The sequence below is a fragment of the Atheta coriaria genome, unplaced genomic scaffold (assembly GCF_025399875.1).
Source record: "Atheta coriaria isolate IRGN ID8LTWV9N9 unplaced genomic scaffold, Caltech_Dcor_3.1 hic_scaffold_6_pilon, whole genome shotgun sequence".
NCBI classification, from domain to species: domain Eukaryota; kingdom Metazoa; phylum Arthropoda; class Insecta; order Coleoptera; family Staphylinidae; genus Dalotia; species Dalotia coriaria.
In genome coordinates, this window is record NW_027045448.1 from 187,972 (window position 1) to 204,452 (window position 16,481).

Consider the following 16,481-nt stretch of genomic DNA (forward strand, 5'->3'; position numbering starts at 1 on the left):
AAATTTTGGTATTGATATATGTTTGGCTATGAAAAAGCAAATAGTATGCTTTGTGCCATAAAAATATAACACCTTTCGTTAAATAAGAGTTAAATTTGAATCAAGATGATGCTAAAATGCATTATTATCATTTTTTATTCTTTTAAAATAAAATTTAAATAAAAACGAATGAAGTTGTAGACAAAAATTAATATTATTATAAAAAAAACTTTATTTATTTATAAAACATGCCAAATTCCTAATATATAATTTCCAAATTCAGTATTTAAGCAATTTTGTGATTTTCGCTTAATTTTCATTAATTTTATCTTAAAACATTTCTAGCAGTATAACTATGACTAAGTTCTAAATGATAAATGATATTATAACAATTTTCCCTTTTACTGACCTTGACCTGCAATAAATAATTACCTCTACAGTAGTCATTCATTTCCATCATTTCGGAAATTAACTTTTGCCGCTCCAACCACTTTTCCTAATATAATAAGGTAATAAGTAAGTTATCAACGTACCCATTTTTAGAACTAGGTTAAAAACCTAATCACCCATTAGTGGTATTCGATCATTTTGATTCACAATTTTGAAATATGCGGTTGAAATTGAAACTGGCCAGCGGTTCAAATCTAACCACGCCATTAAGATGTCTTCTAAGTTTGCTATGGTTTATTGGTGCTTATAGACCAAAAAAGAATATATTAAGCTATTTTGCAATGATATCACTACCAATAATGACGCTACATTTGACCCTTGATTTGTCTTTAAATTGGAATGGAATGGAAACGTTGAAACGAGTCAAATATTTACCTTCTATTTTAATGGCAAGTACAAAAAAATATTTTAATATAAATAATATTTAATATTTAATTTGTCTTTGTTTTTGAATGCATAATTCATGTTTTTCAATGTTAAAATACTTTGTTTTTATTCACTTTCTAACGATGCTCTTAAGGCGAAACATGTAAACTCGAAAAAAAATTAAAATTTATAATCACCTAGAAATAAAAAACTTATTACAAAATTTAATATTTTGTTATTTTTCGGTATTTTTTAAAACTTTTTCTGTCGCATTGGCATATTTCACCGTTGAAACATCGTCAGTTAGTGATAAAACAACTTAATATTAAATTATGTGAATAAGGAAAAGATTTAATATTAAATACTAATATTTTTTTATTATTTTTTATTGCAGAGTACATTTAAGTGTATATTTTTAATAGTTAACACGCAAAAATTAATCGCTCTTATAAAAATGTTAAAATATTTCTGGCGTGTAGAAAATTTCGATGAGAATACACAAAAAGTTGTCAATCGTGTGCATCGATGGTTATCGTATATTGTTTTGGGATATGCGTTTCCGTGCTTGTCGCTATGCCTACTATTTACAGTAGAGCCATTTTTGAACAAAGAAAAAATAACTCTTGTTTTATTCGATTATGCGTTTTGTAACTTGGAGAACTATATTTGCTGGTGGTTCAATTATGTTTGGCAATCATACGCGCTTATGTTTCAAGTTATCCCAGCTGGAATTGGATGCGATTGTATCTTTCTTATTCTTACTGGATACGTTTATAACGCATGTATTATGTTTACAACTGCTTTGGTGAAGTTGAACACCGAAGATGTGGAATATCGCAAGTATTTTTTGAAGCAAGCTGTTAACCAACACGACTTGATTATAACATTTGTAAATTATATTGATGATGTGTTTACTACCATGATGGTAATACAATTTTGGTGTTCTCTATGGTCAATGATTTTGTTTTTAAATATGATAGTGGCCAATGGGTAATTATTGAATTTATAATATACTAGCTTTAACCCGCGACTTCGCTCGCGTTGAATCCATCAAATAAATATTAGAAATCATTATAACTATGTATAAACGGATTGATAGAAAGAATGTATGAATGAAAGAATGTATGCAACTGCTTGGCTAGGATTATCTATGTGAAAAAATTACTACATGCAAAAAAGTTTTAAATTTTAGATGGAATGCTAGATGGCGTTAAAGTAGTCAATTAGCCAGATGCAGAGGTATTATTGGCTAAACAATTTCTTTATTTATTTAAAAAATAATTTTTTTATTAAATAAAAAAGTAGCCTATAACCATTCGGGGACCATCGGGGGCCACTAAGAATATGTGTACGGATTTGATGTTGACGTAGCTGTCGGTAATACAGTGCGATGGTACTATAGTACTTAGGTGTGAGCTGAGTAGTCAAATAACCAGATGCAGAGATGTTAGTGACTAAACAATTTCTTTATTTTATTTAAAAAAATAATTATTTTTATTAAATAAAAAGTAGCCTATAACCTATCGGGGACCACTAAGAATATGTGTACAAATTTTTATGATGATCTGTTAAGTAGTTTTTGCGTGAAAGCACGATAAACTTCAGGACATACGCATTTATAATATTAGTAAGGATAGTAAGGATAATACACATATTGTTTCATTTTGTGTTTTGGACAAAGTGGTTAATTATTATCTATGATCATAAAGTATTGCACGTGACGCCATTCGGGGTGTTTTAGTGTGTCCCACTAATATCATTTGCCCTTGAAAGGGTGGCCAAAGTTCGTCGAAGCGCCCTATCACCGAGGTGACGGTTCTGTACAGGAGAATTTTTTGCATCGACTATAAAATAGGGAGGAACATAATTTGCCACATTCCAAATCTTTTTGACAGAACGAAGTCTGTCGGGTCCGTTAGTAATTAATAGTTAATAAAAAACTAAAAATTCAGGGTTGTATGTATTTTCAATGCCACATTAATGAAATAAAAACAAAAAATTTCGACCAAAATTTAAAAAAAATTTAAGAGTGAACAACCCTTATCACATAGAGATATGAAAAATAGATAGTTGCCGATTCTCAAACCTATTGAATACGCATATAAAAATTTTCTTTGAGCGGGATGAAAAATGAATAAATTACTAAAATGGCTATAAAAAATAGGGGTTGGTGATAAAAAACTAAAAATTTAGGGTTGTACGTATTTTTAATGCCACATTAAAAAAAAAAACAAAAAATTTCGACCAAAATGTAAAAAAAATTAAGGGTGAACAACCCTTATCACTTAGAGATATGAAGAATAGATAGTTGCCGATTCTCAGACCTACTTAATACGCATATAAAAAATTTCTTCGAGCGGGATGAAAAATGATTAAATTACTAAAATGGCTATAAAAAAATAGGGGTTGGTGATAACAAAGTAAAAATTTAGGGATGTATGTATTTTTTAATGCCACATTATAAAAAAATAAAAACAAAAGGATTCGTCCAAAAATTTAAAAAAGTTAAGGGTGAACAACCCTTTTCACTTAGGGGTATGAAAAATAGATAGTAGCCGATTCTCAGACCTACTGAATACGCATATAAAATTTGTAGCCGTTTCGGAGGAGTACGGAAACAAACACTGTGACACGCAAATTTTACATATATAGAAGATAATTCGAACCGAAAAGGCTTTAAAAGGCACATATTTGAAATATTGGAACTCTTTTGAAAATAAATTATATATGCGAACATAACCTATTATGACAAAATTTGATTAAATTTTTAGATTGCTTGTAATTTTTAATCATTATTGAAATTTTATGTTTAATTATTTTCCCAAAATATGAAATTTCTCAACTTTGTGAGAATAATTTATGTCCAATTGATTTGCTCATTTGTAAGTTAATATTTTTTAGACTACCACCAAAAATAGAAGAAGTGATGTATTATGGACTGATTTACATGATATTTGTCTTTGAGTTGTTTCTATATTCATTTTGTGGAGCCATAATTGAAGGAAAAGTAATATTTCACTACTTCTTAGCATTTTCATTACTTTAACACGTAAATGATTTTTAGATTAGAAATTTAGCAAATGATATTTTTTTGCAAGTTAACTGGTATGATCAAGGAAGAACCAACTTGAGAAAGGATTTATCCTTGATGATTTTCCGTGCCCAAAACTCAAAAATTTTGAGTGCAGGAAAAATGTCGGATTTAAATTTACCACTCTGGATTGCCGTAAGTAACATAAATAATTCAGTATGGAATAGGTATAATACCTATTCGTAAATTATTTTCTAGACAATGAAAAATTCGTTATCCGTGTTTACGTTAATTTGGCAACTCTCACAAGAGCAAGGACACGGTACATCATTGTAAATAAATAGTTACTATAATAAGGAATTTTACGTACATAATGAATATGTTACTTTATACATTTTTAAAATATACTTAGAATATTAAATTATGCATTGATATATCTAAGTAAAGTTAAGTAAACACTTACTGTACGCTATACCCTCACAATATCGCTGAAACGATATTTTTACTAAACCATTGATGAGACCTCTAATGGTCGAAATAGCTATCCACATCAGGCTTGACAAATACTTGCATTGACTTGCAATGGTTTAGTAAAAATATCGTTTCAGCGATATTGTGAGGGTATAGCGTACTTAACTTTACTTAGCTTATATTCACCCTCTCGTACTACCATTGTATTTCAAGCATTGATATATCTGTTTTACTTTTATGTTTTATTTTACATTTACATAACATTTAATTCTCTTTTTTGATCATATCATTTTCGATAATTTTTTAGTAGTCGGCAATTAATCGGCATATAGCTAATATTTTGGATACTTAAATAAATTCAAAATAAATTTGGCAAAATAGCAAGAAACAAACAACAAAATGTACAGATGCAGATGCCGATACGAAAAAACATGCCCACATTATTTAAAATTGCAATAAAATACGATAACAATCTAGAATAGAAATTAAAATAAAGAAATTGAAATTTGCAGGAATCGGAAATAAATAAAATAAATAATAGTGTATGCAAATAGTTTTCCTTAATGAAAATTAATTTTGTTGATAAATCCTAATATATAAACTACTAAAACCCAGAAATAGTTTTATTAATAACAATACAAATTACTTAATATTATGATAAAAACTCGTTGTCTCACACTTAATTATAGGAATTAGGCAATGACAGTTTGAGGACTTTTTACCAAGTTTTTACCCAATTATATGAAACATACGACTATAGTAATTGAACTAACTTGATTCAACATATATAATTAACAATAATTGTACGTACGAGAATGTTCTTCCAAATTCTTGTCGTCTAGTGAAGGTAAGCATAATGAAACGACTAAGCACTCATATTACTTTGAATTCAAGTAATAATGCCGTCTACGAATACTTCAAATCAAACTAGTGCCTTAAAATTGATGCTAAGAATGTTTGTTGTAATGGGTGGATATCGAATGAAGAAAAATATTTTAAGTTATTTTTCAATGATATCAGTTACACTATTAGTCATGCACATGTTTCTGGATCTGGTCCTCAACTGGAATGGAATGGAAACTTTAAAACGCGTCAAATTTTTACCCAGCATATTCCTGGTAATAAATAAATATTTATATCCATATAAGATATATTATTCTATTAACCATAAAATGTATATAATTTTCAGTGCAATATTAAATCGATATCCGTTATCGTAAATGCAAGGAAATTGATTCATTTGGTAAACATGCTAAAACTGTTTTGGCGCATTGACATGCTGGATAAGCCATTACAAGATAAAATGTTAAAAATACGCAAATATACCAACATCATTTGTGCATCGTATATTACCGCATGTTTATTTCTTTGTCTTGCGTTTTTCGCTAAACCTTTCATGGAGACAAATGAAATAATACTGGTTTTATGTGATTATTCGTTGTGTGATTTACAATCGGCTTGGTGTTGGTGGCCAATGTACATTTGGCAAGTTTATGTTGTTGCATTACAAGTGTGTCCTTCAACATTAGGATTTGATTGTATCTTTATCATCTTCACTGGATATATTTACACAGCGTGTCAGTTATTTACATACGGATTACAACAATTGAACGTTGAGGATTTTACACAAAGAAATGATTTCCTTAAACTTGCAGTTTTGCAACATGACATAATGATGACTTTTGTGAATCTGGTTGATGATTTGTTCAGTATGGTAATGTTACTGCAATTTTGGTGTTCATTATGGTCAATGATATTGTTTCTCAATATGCTTGTGGCTGATGGGTAAGATTATACGTCTTTTAATTTTAATATTTTTATAATTTGTTTTATTGTTAGTTTTCCACCAAAATTTGATGATGCAATAATTTATGGCACTATGTACATGGTATTTGTTTTCCAAATATCATTATATTCAGTTGGTGGTGCAATAATTGAAGACCAGGTATTTATTCATATCAAATGTAATGAGATTTATTAAACTTTAAATTTATTGTTTTTTTTTTAATAGATTAGAAATGTATCTGGTAATATATTTTTGGTGGTTAATTGGTTTGAAAAAGGACGTACTAGTTTAAGGAAAGATTTGTCATTGATGATTCAACGAGCACAAAATACCCGAGTTTTGAGTGCTGGTAAAATGTCAGAATTGAATCTGGCATTATGGATTGTTGTATGTGAATAATTTTGTTTAAAATTCAGTAAAAACATTAATATTTATGATTCCAGACAATGAAAAATTCGCTTTCTGTGTTCACGTTGATTTGGCAACTTTCGAATGCTCCGCATGCTGAAATTGATTAATATTTTTTTAAATTTTTATATTACCTACATCAGTTTTGCTCGCAATTTCATTTGATTGATTTTAATATAAAGTACTCTAAATACTTACTTTTTTTTACCTAATTAGACACACAATTTTTTATTATATATATAATTCGAATTATGATTGAGGTATCACATCAATGTTGATCCTATATTATACCCTTTAAGTTAAATTTTGCCGACAAAAGTAGCCTATGTTATTCTTCTATGTCAAAAACATCTATATACAAAAATTTATCAAAATTGCTACAGTGGTTTATGCGGGAAAGCGTCACAAACATACATACACCACTCATTCGTTCCTATAAAATAAATTATTATAATTCTTATAATTTTTGAATATTTATATAATTCTAATATTTGCATAACTAAAAATTATAATCAAACTTGCGTATTTCATAAAATCAATTCCAATTACATTACAATTTCAAGAATTCATTGACTGGATCGACTACAGGCCTTATTATAGACTATTAAGAAACTAACTACTAATTTGAATAAAAAAAACTATATAACAACTTGAACTTTCTACTACGTTCGGTTAAATAAAACATACCCAATAAAATATAATTACATACATGATTATTAGTAGAACTCGATGATTCTACATCGCATTTAGTAGGGTAATAATGCGACCAAGTACTGCATCGAATCAAACAAAAACTCTAAAATGGATGCTACGACTCTTTCCTCTAATGGGTGGATATCGTACAAAGAAAAATATACTTAGTTACTTTACAATATTATCTGGATGTTTACTTGTATTCCATATGTTTTTGGATTTGGTTCTTTACTGGGATGGAATGGAGACTTTGAAACGTGTCAAATTTCTTCCAGGAATATTTTTGGTATAGGTATTCACATTGGTTTTAATATACAATAACAAAATTTAATTTTCAGTGTAATATTAAGGGAATTTTCAGTATATTAAACTCAATTAAGTTGATTGAGTTAGTAAAAATGTTGAAATACTTTTGGCGTATAGACATAGCCGATAAACCGTTACAAGATAAACTTATGAAGATACAGAAATATATTACATACATTTCTGCATCGTATATTGTCGCATGTATATTTTTATGTGTTGCATTTTCGCTTAAACCTTTTTTTGAAGAAGAGGCAATAATACTGATTATATCTGATTACGCGTTGTGTGATTTGCGAGCGGCTTGGTGTTGGTGGACGATGTTTATTTGGCAATGTTATGCTATTTCATTTCAAATCGCACCTTCAACTCTGGCAGTCGATTGTATTTTTGTTATCTTCACTGGATATATTTACACAGCGTGTCAGTTGTTTACGTATGGTTTGAAAGAGTTGAATGTTGAAGATTTGACACGAAGACGACATTTTTTGAAACTTGCGGTTATGCAACACGATGTGATGATGACATTTGTTAGTATGGTTGATGGTTTGTTTAGTATGGTTATGTTACTGCAGTTTTGGTGCTGTTTATGGTCAATGATATTGTTTCTTAATATGCTGGTATCTGATGGGTGAATATTAATATTTTGGATTTATATTATACATTTGTCCGCGACTTCATCTTTGTAGTTTGTAGTAAAAATTTAATTACTTTTTTTTTAATTTCTTGAATTGAGTAGGGGTTAATTCCCTCAATAAGAGTCGCAGTTTTATGTTAAAGAAAAAGAATGGTTTACCAGTTTACCGCCATCTCTGATAGAATTATTCAACTCTAACTATGATTAAATCTTTGTATTAACTTTCATTCCATATATAACATCTTTTAAATTATAATTACCGATTTCTGAATGGTTATTCTGTTATTCCAGATGAAGATGAATCCAACAAATTATAAATTATCAAAATTTTTCCCGCCGTTCTTGAGTTATAAATGTTGTAACTAACACGACTTTTATTTTTTGTTTTCAGATTTCCTCCAAAATTTGACGACGCTATTTTCTACGGTATAATGTATTTATTATTTGTTTTTCAAATAACATTGTACTCAGTAGGTGGTGCAATAATTGAAGACCAGGTAAATATTGTTAATAAATTTTTTTCGCAAAAAATGATTCATTTTTATTACTTATTAATAGATTCGAAATGTATCTGACGATATATTTTTGGTTGTGGAATGGTTTAAAAAAGGCCGAACTGATCTGCGTAAAGACTTGTCCTTGATGATTCAACGAGCTCAAAACACACGAGTATTGAGTGCTGGTAAAATGTCGGAATTGAATTTGGCACTATGGATTGTTGTAAATTAACTAGTCAATGAAATATTTACATTTGTTTTTAAATAATGAGTGTGTTTGCAGACAATGAAGAATTCCCTTTCTGTGTTCACGTTGATCTGGCAGTTGTCTACTACTCAAGAGATGGATGATTAATTGGATATAAATCTAAAAAAGTTCCTATATTCTTCTTTATTTGTGTTTTTTAGAGAAGATGTATGAAGGTTTAAATAAAGATGTTTTTATTAGTTTGCCCATTAGTAGTTTTAAGCCCTACCCATGCCCTCCCCTTTTCCTACATTAGTAAGTTCAAGTCCTACATTTTCCTTGCATTATTGGTTAAAACCCTACCCGAATTTCTAAACTATTCTCATTTCTCCTTTTACCGTTTACACAAGTAGGTTTAAGCCTTACTTAAATCACTTCCTCTCTTAATGGTTGTAATAATAAGTTCAAGCCTTACCTAGATTCGAAACAAGTTCCCATCCCAGTACTAAATAACTTATATTTTACTATTTTATATTTAATTTAAAATAAATTACTATTTTCACAATATACACAATGAAATTTGTTAATTTAAATCTTAACTTAAAATTGTTAATTGACAAAAATTCAATAATAAAATCAAGAAAAATCTACATTTTAAAAAAGGTTTTGAGTCAAAAAAAATATCCCGTAGAACGTCTCCCAACCCCACATTCATTTAGGTGAATGTGGAATCGGTAGAAAAATGGTCTGAAATATACACGAATTGACCGGTTTACGAGTATATGAAAAAATATTTTAGAAGTAATCGTAATATATTAAAAGGATAAGCATCAAACAAGAAGAGTTTAGTAATTTGTATTTTTGTCGGTGAATTCTTGGAAGTCTCAAATATGTATCCACCCTAAATAAGCATTTCTATAAATTTTATGTATCATAGATATATAGCGGATATGAAAAGGTTACGAACTTACATATCCATTATCCAATTATATTTGAAACGATACCATTATGAAACTTGGAACAGTATATTATCTTATTGCTTATTCATATAGACATTCACTGAGTACTTCCACATTATGATGTACAGTAGCGCAGTGACACGATGGAAAACGTCGAAAATACAGGATATAAACAATTGCCAATTTTAAAATGGACGATAATATTTTTGAAGGTTATGGGCGCTTATCGCATTAAAAAGAACATATTAAGTTACTTTACCATGGTTTCCCTAGTTTTTCTTGTCTTTCAAATACTATTGGATATGGTGTTAAATTGGAACGGAGTAGAAACTTTAAAAAGAGTCGTTTTCCTTCCATCTATGGGTCTGGTATGAATGAACAATTATTTACAATTACAAGATAATATGTTACATATAATATTACTAATTTTTAGACTACCATTAAAGGAGTATTTTTAATTACACAATCAAACGATTTTATAAATATTTTTGACTTATTAAAATACTTCTGGCCAATTGATATGTTCCAAGAAGAATCATCGAAAAAAATGAACAAAACGATAGTATTAATAACTCGCATTTGGATAAGTTATGTGGGAATGGTTTTTGGATGCTGTCTCTTTATGTCTCTCTTGCCTTTTCTTGATTTTGAAGGCAGAACATTAATGTTCAGTGATTTTGCATTCTGTGACTTGAAGGCTAGTCTTGTCTGCTGGGTAATAAACTATAGTTGGCAATTTTTCTTGTTATATTTTCAAGCATTACCAGCATGTTTGGGATTTGACTTAACGTTTATTATTTTAACTGGCTACATTTTCATTGGGTGCCAAATGATTAAAATGGGATTGAAAAGATTGAATACTGATGATGTAGTGAAAAGGAAGTTCATACTTCGTAAGATTGTTGATCAACACGATTTTTTGCTAAAATTCGTTGCGACAATGAATGATATGTATACCCGGATGATGTTTATGCAATTTTATTGTTCATTATGGTCCTTGATTTTGGTTTTATATATGATTGTAGCTGATGGGTAATACTAGATATAAAATATATGAAGCATTATATGCCAAATCGGAAAGTCAGCTTTTTCAGTTTTTTTAGAAATCAACATTTTTTCACAATTTATTTTAAAATTGAGGAAATATAATTTTGATATTTTTATAATCATTTTCATTAAAAACTGTGTTTACTATTGCCAAGAGAAATATCTTCAATTCGTAATTTTTGGGTAAAATGAGGGAATTAGTAAAAATAGACATAATAAAAACTTTGAAACTTTATATCTTGGAAATCGCTAGTTCAAATTTGTAATTAAAAATTCTTTCACAACCGATGCAATAACATAAAAAATCAGAAATAATCAAGAATACTACAGAAAATATTAGGAGTCAAATATTTCCGGATTTTGGCATAAAATGTCTTATGTTCCTACATATACGAGTCTAAAAAATATATATTATAATTATGTTATTTACAGGATGCCTCCAAAGTTAGACAGTGTCACTTACTTTGGCTCTCTTTACTGGGCTTTATCATGTCAATTGTTTATGTATTCGTATAGCGGTACTATAATTCAAACGCAGGTATAAATGGTTTAATAAACTTCATTGAGTTTTTTTTTTAAATACAATTTTTAGATTCGTAGTTTGTCAACTGATATTTTCAACGTGGATTGGTTCAAGAAAGACAGTACGCATTTACGGGAAGATTTGGCTTTAATGGTATTACGAAGTCAAAATGCAAGGATATTGAATGCTGGAAAAATGTCAGACTTAAATTTGGAACTTTTTGTGGTTGTAAGTATTATAATCTAGTTCTGTTGTGAGTTTCATTTGAAATCTGTTATTTTGAAATTCTAGACGCTTAAAAATTCATTCTCTGCGTTTACGTTAATCTGGCAAGTATCGACAGCTGAACCTGAAGCATTAATAATATAAATATATATTGTTACTTTTTAAATTTTTATAAAAGTTATAAAAGTACAGAAGAATAATAAATCTATCTTGTTTAAAAGTATATTTAATAATTTAATATTTAATTTAATCGTTTTGTATATTTTTTGTGTTCTGTTTGTATTCTTTTATAGAACAGAAATCAATTTTCCTAAACGTTAATTATTATGACATACAATAAGGTAATAATGACTAAAATAAAGAGAGTAGGGTAATTTTATATTACAATTTATGTACAATTTGATAATTTGATAACTAATCATTAATATGATGTACCTATCACTTCAGATTTTAAGTAATATTTTTTTACTTCCACATATAAATCGTGATACTTTAACCACGGACGGCCAAGTCAGTGACTAAAGTACATTAATCACGTATATTTCCGTAGTCTAAATATTTGGACGTTTGCAGCTTAAATATTTAGATACCGTTTACTTTAACACACAATTAGACCTATTAAACTCCTATTATATTTTCATCAATCTTTTTTTATTTTAAAATAAAATATATTATTATTTATCTAGAATGTGCAAGCCACAAACGATTTTAACGGTAATGTCGATCAAAGTATCAATAAGAAAATTAAGGACCTTTAACTGTTAGCATGAAGACTGAAAGCTGTTAGGTTAATGAAAATATTATATTATACAATATTATTTAGCCATAATTAGGCACGGGCTGCATAACATTGTACTAAGTAAAAAACTGTCCTTTAGTGTTATAACGATCATAGTGTAGTAGAATAAAGTTATATTCTATTTTGATGCAAAAACCATACAAGCACTATAAACTACCTACAATTGATAAAATTAATGTTATAAAAATTACAATTATATGTACATGTACATATTGTACATATGTACATATAAATACAGAAGATCATTATACACATGAACATCGTTCTTTCCCATACCAAAGAATATTAATAGTTTACCAAATTAAAGTTAAAATCCGCAACAATTTCATTCCCCCCCCAATCAAAATGGTATTGTATTTAAATATTTTAGCCAACTTGATTATCAACTCTTATTTCAACAATTCCAAATGTATTGTACACTATCACGATAATTCAGATAACTTAGTACATTTCAACGACGTTGTCACTTATCACCTTACAGAAGAACAAGATATGGGAATAGTGTATGATGAGTATTGTAGTCACTTCCTAATACAACATGAAAATACTACTTTTGCTTTAGAAGAAATTGAACATTTCATTAAAATGAATGAGAATTATACCTACAGTGACAGAAAATACATAATAATAGTACACACCGAAGAGGATTTGAATATTTTGTTCGAATCTAATTTATTCATATTCATTAGAGATGTATTGATCATTTTAGCACGTTTTGCCGATGATGATGGTGAAATTTTTGGTCCGTTTACAATTTATGATACAACATTCGATTTATTCACTCATAAATATGTTGGTGAGAGTGATCAAAATGATATAATATTATTAGACACTTGGTTTTCTACAAATCTTAGCTTTAAGTTGGGCAATAGTTTATTTCCTGATAAGATTTCTAATCAATTAGGACGAGAATTACGTGCTCCATGTTATTATCATACTCCGTATGCTGTTTGTGAGGAGGGTAAGTAATTAACATAAAAGTAATGTGTAATCCGAGAAAAATAAATTATTGTTTATGTAGAACCTCCATTTGGCAGTGAGTTTAATGTCATTATTAAATATGCTCAAAGATATAACTTGACTTTAAACGCAGACGAGATTTATGATAGAGATTACGGGTATTCTTATAGTAATGGAACCAGAGATGGTTTTATAGGAACGCTGGTATCTGATGATGATAGTTATAATGATATTATTTATGGTGGTTTTCCTCTGTGGTGGTTGGTCGATGGGGTGGAAAGTGTTAGGTTCACTTATGAAGTATCCGTACCTATTCCAAAGTATATATTAAATTCAATTTCTTAAAGTCTGTGTGGTGTTAGAATTTTTTTGTTTTGACATATTTTGCTTATTGTAAATAGAAGTTCAAAAGTATCTATCCACATTATATCAACAAGAAAGTTATTTCTGGTCAAGCGTATTTTAAAGCAATATTTAAAATTGCTGTTTATTAAAAATGGTAACTCGAACGAAAAAGTGGAGGAACGATTCTTAAAAAAAAGTACATATTCAACAATTTTAGTTTGATCTATTTTTGTTATAAAAGTAGTCGTGGAGTTAAAAATGCAAAGAAATAATTTTTTATTTCTATGGGCACAATTTTTTTGTTGATGAGGTGTGGATCAAGACTTTTAATCACAAATTTTAAGCTTCATGAGAATAAATCGAAGCTTTTAGCGTTTGTGATGTCCATAAAATAATATTTTAGCATTAAATGTATTTCTTTTTAGTATAAAATATGGCTACTTCACGTTGGTGGATGTCTTCACATTTTATGTTTGGCTTGCTATTTTAATTTTATTTCTGCTCATCAGAGGAGCGGTGTTCTGGTACTATTTTCTCATCTCAAAAGTTAATAATCGAAAAATACGAGGTAAAAATAACTCTTCCTCACTCGGGAGCCTAAAAATTTATGCGTTTTTCTTGAGTCAGTCACCAAATGTATCTGACATTAAAAAAAGTTACTTTATCAAGTACATCGTAATGCTTATGTTGATGTCCAATGTATGGATAATAACAGCTTACAATTCTCGCTTGTCAAGTGTTATGGTAGCACCAATATACGAAAATAATATCAATACACTAGAAGAACTAGCTAGTAGTGATCTCGCACTTTTGTTTTTTGATAGGTACTTTGGTGTTTTATCGGAAGATGAATCTGTAAGTACATTTATTAAGTACAATTAGTACAATTAGTATTATTAAGTACATAATTTATTACAAGAAAAGTAAATTTTATGGATTTAAATTACAGTTTGTTTATTCAACTTTGTATAAGAAAAGCTTTGAAATTGCTAATAATACAGACTACGCCTTATCAGAAAATTTGCTGTCTAGTCGAAAATACGCGGTAGGTCGTTATCGCCGCAACAATGGACAATATTATGAAGATGAAGAACATCTTGAGCAAATGTATAAAAAACTCTTCTATGATCATTATTACATAATGCTGCGTCATAGTTCAATACATACTCCACTGCTTAAAAATCTAGTAATGAATGCTAAAGAAGTTGGTTTAATGAAAGTTTGGGAGGATCAGGTGATTAATAAATTACTTTTAGTTTTTATTTAATTTTTTTCATGCAATTACATTCAATATTTATATATTTATTTTTAATTATTTGTTGTGCTACACAATTAATTTTATTGCCAACATGCCACGCCTAATTGGCGAAAGTTGAAGATGTCAATATTAAAAATGGATCGAAATAATAAATTACACATTGTAAAAGTTAAATCTTATATTTTTGATTATTCCAGGCTTTAAGAGTTGAGAATAATACTTATTTTCATCAGAAAATACAAGATTATACAAGCGAGAATGAAAATATTATTTTGAACATCCAGCATTTGAAAGGTATTTTTGTATTTTGGGCATGTGGACTAGCTGTCTCTTCGATAATATTTTTTAAGGAATTTTGTAGCAAATATTAAAGTGTTTCGTTGATTATATCTTATTACAATTTGTTCAGGAACACATAAGTTAGTGTTGAAATTGTATTTTTGTGCTTATGACGTTTTATGCCTTTAAAATGTATTCCCTGAGTGCAACACACCATATTGATTGTTATTTTGCTGCACGATTAAGACATTTTTGTTCAATAATAATAATGCAAGAAAATATATAATAATTATATTAATATACTTTAATAAATGGAGGAGAATCCGGCGACTTGTTCATATCCAAAATATTGAGTATTATTAGAAATGTTTTGGTTATTATTCCTCGTGGCATAGAAATAACGGAAATCCATATGCACTGAATTCAATGCAGCCGATTATAAATACAACTTCTGTTCAATATTTATTATAAATTAACTAATTTCCATAGCATGGTCTCAGGTTATATTATTTTGAAATAATGTGATATTTTACTTGTGATGTTTGCGTTGATTATTTTGCCATAAACTAATTAAACCAACTCTTGCACCTAGCCGACGAGTGCGTGCTCGATTCGTTCTCGATTGTTATAGTTGGTGATAATTGTAAATAATAGTGGCTTACCTTTGTGCCGTACCATGTTTACAAGTATTTGGTTATTTGTTTCACCATTGTGGGAAATAGTGCCAGCATTTTCATTAGAAATTTACTTTACATTATTTTATTATTTTGCACGATTAATTTTTTTAATTTCAAACTGTGTGAAAGTGCTAATTTAGCAAATTTAAAATTAAATTAAAGTATTAATGAAAAATGGTTCGTAAAAGAAAAAATATTATTAACTGAAATATTCAATAAGCCTGGAACACGTATTTGTATAAACCGACATGTGCCTATTATTGCTATTATTCAAATATGCGCCGTACTTGCATTTGCATATTAAATTTGTTTATATTTTTAACCGCTTCACTTTCAACGCTTCACAACATCAACAATTGTGCGATCATCATGCAGCTATACCTAAACATGTTGGTTAATATAATTGTCCAAAGATACTTTAATGATTCCACATGCATATTACATTATTACGACAATCTGACAGATCCAGTACACTTAGAAAGCATTCCAACTATCAAGAGCGAAATTTGGGGAGAGAGAAATTTACTATTCGACGACGATCGAAAATGTAGACATTTCTTATTGCAGTGTGTGGCAGCAAAATATACTTTCGAAATGACTG

The 16,481-nt window shown here is 28.9% G+C and overlaps 3 protein-coding genes and 1 long non-coding RNA gene across 4 annotated transcripts; all 4 read left to right on the forward strand.

Annotated features, from left to right (window-relative positions):
- Positions 1-1,384: 1,384 nt before the first annotated feature.
- On the forward strand, positions 1,385-4,247 carry LOC135794374 (uncharacterized). The gene is made up of 4 exons (XR_010548876.1): positions 1,385-1,785; positions 3,697-3,802; positions 3,860-4,021; positions 4,085-4,247. It is a non-coding gene; the product is annotated as an uncharacterized lncRNA (long non-coding RNA).
- A 906-nt stretch (positions 4,248-5,153) lies between these two features.
- LOC135794453 (uncharacterized) lies at positions 5,154-6,684 on the forward strand. The gene is made up of 5 exons (XM_065305751.1): positions 5,154-5,415; positions 5,487-6,082; positions 6,137-6,242; positions 6,309-6,470; positions 6,527-6,684. Exons 1-5 carry the CDS (start codon positions 5,197-5,199, stop codon positions 6,599-6,601), a joined length of 1,158 nt encoding a protein of 385 aa, XP_065161823.1. The 5' UTR covers positions 5,154-5,196; the 3' UTR covers positions 6,602-6,684.
- Positions 6,685-7,191: 507 nt separating this feature from the next.
- On the forward strand, positions 7,192-9,071 carry LOC135793232 (uncharacterized). Its single transcript, XM_065304115.1, has 5 exons — positions 7,192-7,470; positions 7,523-8,118; positions 8,516-8,621; positions 8,683-8,844; positions 8,905-9,071. The coding sequence occupies exons 1-5, from the start codon at positions 7,252-7,254 to the stop codon at positions 8,974-8,976; spliced, it is 1,155 nt and encodes a 384-aa protein (XP_065160187.1). The 5' UTR covers positions 7,192-7,251; the 3' UTR covers positions 8,977-9,071.
- Positions 9,072-9,889: 818 nt separating this feature from the next.
- LOC135794471 (odorant receptor 22c-like) lies at positions 9,890-11,706 on the forward strand. Its single transcript, XM_065305776.1, has 5 exons — positions 9,890-10,135; positions 10,201-10,799; positions 11,247-11,352; positions 11,407-11,565; positions 11,629-11,706. Exons 1-5 carry the CDS (start codon positions 9,911-9,913, stop codon positions 11,704-11,706), a joined length of 1,167 nt encoding a protein of 388 aa, XP_065161848.1. The 5' UTR covers positions 9,890-9,910.
- Positions 11,707-16,481: the final 4,775 nt, after the last annotated feature.

Excerpts from the sequence above, each read along its gene's own strand:
- LOC135794453 (XM_065305751.1), top strand. The coding sequence starts at position 5,197 with ATGCCGTCTACGAATACTTCAAATCAAACTAGTGCCTTAAAATTGATG. Across the intron at positions 6,083-6,136 it reads AATATGCTTGTGGCTGATGG|TTTTCCACCAAAATTTGATG; the intron begins GTAAGATTATAC and ends TTTTATTGTTAG. Across the intron at positions 6,471-6,526 it reads ATCTGGCATTATGGATTGTT|ACAATGAAAAATTCGCTTTC; the intron begins GTATGTGAATAA and ends TTATGATTCCAG.
- LOC135793232 (XM_065304115.1), top strand. The coding sequence starts at position 7,252 with ATGCGACCAAGTACTGCATCGAATCAAACAAAAACTCTAAAATGGATG. Across the intron at positions 7,471-7,522 it reads TTCTTCCAGGAATATTTTTG|TGTAATATTAAGGGAATTTT; the intron begins GTATAGGTATTC and ends TTTAATTTTCAG. Across the intron at positions 8,622-8,682 it reads GTGCAATAATTGAAGACCAG|ATTCGAAATGTATCTGACGA; the intron begins GTAAATATTGTT and ends ACTTATTAATAG.
- LOC135794471 (XM_065305776.1), top strand. The coding sequence starts at position 9,911 with ATGGAAAACGTCGAAAATACAGGATATAAACAATTGCCAATTTTAAAA. Across the intron at positions 10,136-10,200 it reads TCCTTCCATCTATGGGTCTG|ACTACCATTAAAGGAGTATT; the intron begins GTATGAATGAAC and ends ACTAATTTTTAG. Across the intron at positions 11,353-11,406 it reads GTACTATAATTCAAACGCAG|ATTCGTAGTTTGTCAACTGA; the intron begins GTATAAATGGTT and ends TACAATTTTTAG.